General features: G+C 38.4%; 1 protein-coding gene across 3 annotated transcripts in view; it reads left to right on the top strand.

Annotated features, from left to right (window-relative positions):
* Nemf (nuclear export mediator factor) overlaps nt 1-6,514 on the top strand; it is a 50,847-nt gene that overhangs the window by 38,275 nt on the left and 6,058 nt on the right. For 2 of the 3 annotated variants that reach the window (XM_010632591.3, XM_033765165.1), the window contains 7 exons: nt 1,553-1,630; nt 1,768-1,962; nt 3,744-3,776; nt 5,149-5,249; nt 5,348-5,391; nt 5,482-5,561; nt 5,890-6,505. In XM_010632591.3, the coding sequence (XP_010630893.1) occupies nt 1,553-1,630; nt 1,768-1,962; nt 3,744-3,776; nt 5,149-5,249; nt 5,348-5,391; nt 5,482-5,561; nt 5,890-5,967 (609 nt within the window). In that variant the 3' untranslated portion in view covers nt 5,968-6,505. Of the gene's footprint in view, nt 1-1,552; nt 1,631-1,767; nt 1,963-3,743; nt 3,777-5,148; nt 5,250-5,347; nt 5,392-5,481; nt 5,562-5,889; nt 6,506-6,514 lie in introns of those variants that run through there. The other variant, XM_010632593.3, reaches the window with a different exon arrangement.

The raw sequence follows: 6,514 nt of genomic DNA, 5'->3' as shown, positions 1-6,514 counted from the left end.
AGCCTTGCTTTTCCTATACTACAAAATCCTGGAAAATTTACCTTAAAACGTTTATTTTTCTGGTACCAGCGATTGAACTCAGGACCTTGTGCTTGTGAGGCAGGCATGGCACCACTGAGCTAAATCCCTGGCCCTGCTTAAAAACTTAGCTGGGTGGGCATAGTGGCACACTCTGAAGGCTGAGGCAGGAGGATTAAGATTTCAAAGGCAACCTGGGCTACATAGCAAGACCTAGTCTCAAGCAAAACAAAACAAAAAACTTTGAAGTTTTGCTTTATTTCTTCCCCATAATTCAAGTAAAACTGAAAATGTCTTTTTCTAAATTATCTTAGAAATGTTTGCACTTTTCCTATTGTATCTTACCCTTTTTTTTTTTAAACTGATACTGTTGATTGAACCTAGGGTCTTCACAGTGAGCTACATCCCCACCCCCCTTTTTTTTGTTTTTTGGTACTGGGGATTGGAACTCATGACCTTGTGCTTTTGAGGCAGGTGCAGTGCCACTGCACTAAATCTCTGGCCCCCTCTTTTTTATTTTTACTTTGAGTTGGTCTTACTCAATTGCCCAAGCTAGGTTCAAACTTGGTTTTTTGGTGGGGGGGGGGGGTTCCTTTGAGACAGGGTTTTGCTTTGTAGTTCAGGCTGGCCTTGAATGCACTATGTAGCCCATGGTGGTCTTCAACTCACTGTAGTCCTCCTGCCTCAGCCTTCCAAGTGCTGGGATTACAGGAATGAGACCCCATAGCCAGCTTGGGCTGAAACTTGTGATCCTCTTTGGTCAGCCTCCCACAGCTGGGATCACAGATGTGTATTATCACACTTAGCCTTGTCTCTACTTTTACTTATATCCTTTATCATATGATAAAGTTATTGAGGATAAGGACTTTGGCTTATGCAACTTTAACCCCCCCCATAATTTCTACTAAAGTGGAAGTGGTAGTAGCTAGGGATAGTGGTGCACACCTGTAATCCCAGCACTCAGGAGGCTGAGTCAGGATTGCTTTGAGTTCAAGGCCAGCCTTTACTACATAGCAAGACCCTGTCTCAAAAAAACAAACAATAGGGCCGGGGATGTAGCCCAGTGGTTCCGACGCCTGTCTTGCAAGCACAAGGTCCTGAGTTCGATCCCCAGTACCAAAACAAAACAAAACAAATTTAAAAAAACAAACAACAGGGCTGGGGATTTAGCTCAGAGGTTCAGTGACCTGCCTTGCAAGCACAGGGACCCGAGTTCAATCCCCGGTACCAAAAATAAATAAATAAATAAATAAACAAACAACAAAAAAGTGAAAGTGGTGGTGTCATTTTCAGTTTTGTTACCTATTATCCAACTCAAAAATACTATACTGATCTATATTCCCAGCCCTTATTTTTTTATTTACTTTTGAGATAGACTTGGTTTTGTTTTCTTTTTCCCTCCCGCCTCACCTTCTGAAGAGGTATGCATCACCACGCCTGGTTCAGTAACATTTTTGTGCAAGTTTAAAAAGTGGCTTTCCTTCATTAATATTTGACATTTTTATGCTAAATTTCCCCAAATCTCTTTTCATAGAGTAAAATGAAAAAAATGAAGGAAAAATACAAAGATCAGGATGAAGAAGATCGTGAACTTATCATGAAATTGCTGGGAGTAAGTAATATGTAAAACATTTCTTTTGGTTTTTTTGTATGGGCATCCAACCTATGCCTGGTCATACATTTTTGCTAAAATTTTAGTAGTATTGATAACAGTTGACACATTAACTGATTTTTCCCTCTATGAATTAGTCTGCAGGTTCAAACAAAGAGGAAAAAGGGAAGAAGGGGAAGAAAGGGAAAACAAAGGATGAACCTGTGAAGAAACAGTCCCAGAAACCGAGAGGTGGACCGAGGGTTTCAGAGGGCATTAAGGGGACTCCGTCCCTTGAGGTCCTCACTCATGACCTACAAGACTTGGCCGTGGACGAGCCCCATGACGACAAGGTAAGGCTACCGCCTATGTGGGGTGCTGCCCAGCCAGCCGGGGTTCCCGGGCCTGGGCACAAATGGCACCCTCCTGTTAATGGGAAATCATCCTCGCAGTACCACCTGAGAGACATAATTTTATAGTCTCTAAACCTACTGATCATAGCTGAGAAAAAGTCTAACCACATGCCTTTAGAAAATAATCAGTTTGGGCCAGGGATTTAGTCTAGTGGTTCCACCACCTGCTTCACAAGCAAAAGGACCCGATTTGGATCTCTAGTACCAAAAAAAAGAAAATCAGTTTTCAGCCACTCTGTTCTCTCTTCATGTGGCCCACCCTCTCACTGTGGGGTATACTTCTTTTCCTACTTTTACCAGACCTACACTTGCTCTGTTTTTTTTCATACCTTTCATAAAACTTCACTGTTAAAAAAGAAGAGAATTGGTTCTCTGGAGTGGCTTTATGATGGGAGCTTAATTAAACTCATACCAGGACTTGGGATTATGCTAAAGATGCATTTTCTATAGGCTTGTATGTTGAATTATCTTATGTAATGTTCAAAGTAGCTAGTTTCAGGGCCAAGTCCTCAGGTGTGAGAGCAACAATTGAGGAGGTAATGGTTTTCCAGCCAAGATGCTTGCCTACTTGTTTTATGTGAGTACAGGAAGTCCAAACTTCAGTGCATCTTCTTGCATGAATTACCAATTTTGAAATTTTAAGCATTCTTTGTAATTTTGTATAAAGTATGAAAATTTTTACTTTCGTGGTCAGCATTATCTTTACATAGTTATAATTCCGTGCTTAGTACAGGTGACATTTACAGAGATTTTGTATTACTTTTCATCCCTGTTGAAGTGTTGTCATTTAATAATTCTACAACTTATTTTGGGTCTCACAGTTTTACACTAATAGCATATTTTGTAACTTGTTTTGTTCGAGACAGGGTCTGTTTTATTGTTCAGGCTAGCTCATTATGTAGCCCAGGCTGACCTCAAACTCAAGCACTCCTCCTGCCTCGGCCTCACAAGTGCTGAGATTACAGACGTGCACTACCATGCCTATCTCATAATTTACTCTGTAAAACCTAGACCCAAAAATATTCCTTAGTGGTGTTATTAGTCTTCTTTCGTAGGTAGGTGCTATGGTCTGAATGTTAGTATTTCCTGTTGAAAATCCTGGGTTGGGTCCTAAACTCTCAGTGTGATAGGAAAGGGATTAACCTTTACAAAAGAGGCAGAAGAGAAGACAGCACCTGATCTTGGCACTTACAACTTGTAGAACTGTAGAAGTAAGTTTCTTTTATTTATATATTGTCCAGTCTAAGGTATTTCTTACGGCAGCCTGAATAGACTGAGACAGTACATTATCTCCAAGAGTTTTCTTATGTAGGTTCACAAAATTGTTTATCTTAGTATTTGAAATTTATCCTAAAACTCGGAGATTAAAAAATAAAAGTTCTCATCAGAATTTTCATCTTCTTTTCTCTGAACATAGCAAGCTCAGTTATTTTAAGTTGTCCTCACATCTTTTGTTGTTTTGCCGTATACCCTATGTGAAATGTGCCTCTCTTCCGGCTTCAGAGACCTTCCTGTTTTCTCAGTGGGCACTGGCATTGCTTGCTGAAATAGTAAACACTTACAAACACTGAGTCTACCTCTGGGTCTTGGGACTCTGGAGAACACACAACCTTGGGGGCCCTGTTCTGTAAGTTAGGTGTGGTAGTTTTGTATCACTTTCTCTCTTCATTGTTTATTGGTGTGGAATTTCTAGCTGACTTTTACATTTCTGTTTGGAACAGGAAGAACAAGATCTGGATCAGCAGGGAAATGAGGTATGATTTTGTATAGATCCTTGCAGTCCTTTTCCACAGTATTTGCTTCTGCCTGATTAAGATTGCAGCACCCAGAGTCAAACTTACTGAGTTTGAATCCCCCCTCTGCAAGATACAACTGTCTAAACTTGGAAACATTCTTGTGCCTCTTTATTATGGGGACAAGAATTGTCCTTACAAGGAGAGTTATTTTGAGAACTAATGTATCTTTAGAAAAGTTTATGGCACCCAGCAAACATTCAGGTACTATATTCATTACTAAGGATTTTATCTTAAATCTGAATGTACTCATATGGTTAAATAAAAGCAATTTTGTAGGCATCAAGTCTATTCAGGCTGCCATAAGAAATACCTTAGACTGGACAGTATATAAATAAAACACTTAAACCCTGGGTTTCTCCCAATCACTTACTGGTCCAATTATTTAAATACAGGATGACCAAAAATTACAATTTTTATAAGTTTTATAACAGGAAATACAAAGACAACAACTTTATCAAAAGTATTCAGTATAAGAAGTGACTGCCTGAGATAGTACCTAAACACACGCACTGCCCAAGTGCCACTTGTGGTAAGCTGTTAAGTGGTTAAAAAGAAGTAAGGACTATCTAGCCCAGGGTTATGAGACAGATAATTCCTGTCATTAGGACTGTCTCATAGAAAATTCAGCCACATTCCTGGCCTTCCCCACTCGATGGCAGTGGTGCCTCTGGCTTCCTCAGCTCCTCCCCCACTGAAGACCACAGTTCTCTCCGTGCACTGTACAGTGTCTCTGGGGCAGGGCACAACCCTTGCTCAGGAGTCACTGACTGAGGCAGAAGGTAAAAAATGTAAGTCCCATTTCTGTGCAAAAGACTTAAATCTCTTTTTGTTCATTACTGTACGTCCTCACAGTCTTTCTGCAACTTTGGTGGTAATATCGAAGTTTTCTCTCCCTTTCTCCAAAACTATGTGGTATTTTGAAAATTATTTTTCTCAATATTATGATTCGCAAAAATTTAAGTTCTTGGAAATCTTTGAACATTCTTCAACTGCTGTTGCTACTTAAGACTATATATGTCTGCTAGCAAAGGATAAAAATATGTTAAGAGGGGCTGGGGATTTAGCTCAGCGGCATAGTGCCTGCCTGGCAGTGCAAGGTCCTTAGTTCAATCCCCAGTACGAAAAAGAAAGAAAGAAAAAGAAAATGTTGATAATTTGACAGCGTTTTGTAGTTTTTTTTTTTTATTTTTTTTGTTGTTGTTGATGCTGGGGACTGAACTTAGTGTCTTATCCAAGCTAGAAGCCACTCAGTCATACTGCCAGCCCCTAGAGACTTCTTTGTCTAAGGCTAGTGCAAATCACCTTTATCATCTGGTTTTCCCCTTTATAGGAAAATCTGTTTGATTCTCTGACTGGCTCCCCACATCCTGAAGATATAGTACTATTTGCCATTCCAGTATGTGCGCCTTACACTACCATGACAAACTACAAGTAAGTCACCATTGGTTTACTCTAAACAGTTGTCACAACGATTTTCATGCACTGCTTTATAATCCCCATTTAGTAACTCATACAGTTTCTTTTTAAAGATATAAAGTGAAACTTACCCCTGGAGTTCAGAAAAAGGGAAAAGGTATTTAATTTGTTTGTTGTCGTTAATTACAATTTTAAACAGCTCAGTGACTGAACAGAAGTAGATTCTTCTCTTTTTTTTTATTTACAGCTGCAAAAACAGCTTTGAATAGTTTCATGCATTCCAAAGAAGCAACAGCAAGAGAAAAGGATTTATTCCGCAGTGTAAAGGTAAAGTTTTCCTTCAGACATTTGTGGAGATTGGTGGTATAATTAAGAATCGTATGGGCCAGGGGTTTAGCTCAGTGGCACTGCACCCTGCCTTGCAAGCGCAAAGTCCTGAGTTTGATCCCCTGTACTACAAAAAAAAATCCATAGAAGTTATTTTCTATAGTTTTGACAGAAAATGCTATCTCACTAGAAGTAGTAAAATAAGTAAAGGCACTTCAGCTAAAAATATTGGCATTGCCTTTCTTTGACATAAAAGGTCAATTAGTTATAAAAGAAACATGATTTATCATTTAGGATATGAAGATATTCAGCAATTTTCTTTTTTTAGGACACAGATTTATCAAGGAACATTCCTGGCAAAGTTAAAGTGTCTGCACCCAACCTTCTGAATGTAAAAAGGAAATAGCTAAAATGAACACCTTAAATATATGAGAAGAGTCAATTTTATATCCTTTTGGAAGTTCAAAGATGGAAACACCATGTAACAGGACTTCTGCATTTAAAATGAACTAATCATTGCCTTGCTATATTCGCCAAAAGGACTTAATTCTTGTTTTTCTGGTTTTATATAGAGGGAAACTAAGATAGGATTTCCTAAAATATATGTCGAAAGCTAAATGCTAATTATGTATATCTGTAGTTATTCTACATTTTGTTAAAATTTGGAAAATACTAAGCATTTCATGATATAAAAAAATTAAGACAGTTGACATGTTCAATTTACTTAAACTACTGACTTAGTAGTCTGCTGTATATAACACCTAATTTATATATATATATATATATATATATAAAACAAGCCAATCATGAGAGGCTTTTTGTTCTTGTGGGAGTGGGGGCAATTAAACATTTAGGATTGTGTCTTGAAAACCTTGTCAAAAATACATTAGACCAGATATAAATAAATAATAATTCCCATGAATCAGCTTGAGGAATAACACCTAGAAAAAAAC

Source organism: Fukomys damarensis, unplaced genomic scaffold (assembly GCF_012274545.1).
Source record: "Fukomys damarensis isolate Sample0158 unplaced genomic scaffold, DMR_v1.0_HiC HiC_scaffold_17, whole genome shotgun sequence".
Classification (NCBI taxonomy): domain Eukaryota; kingdom Metazoa; phylum Chordata; class Mammalia; order Rodentia; family Bathyergidae; genus Fukomys; species Fukomys damarensis.
The sequence above is the reverse complement of the archived record's forward strand: the minus strand, read 5'-3'. Positions and strand labels throughout refer to the sequence as shown.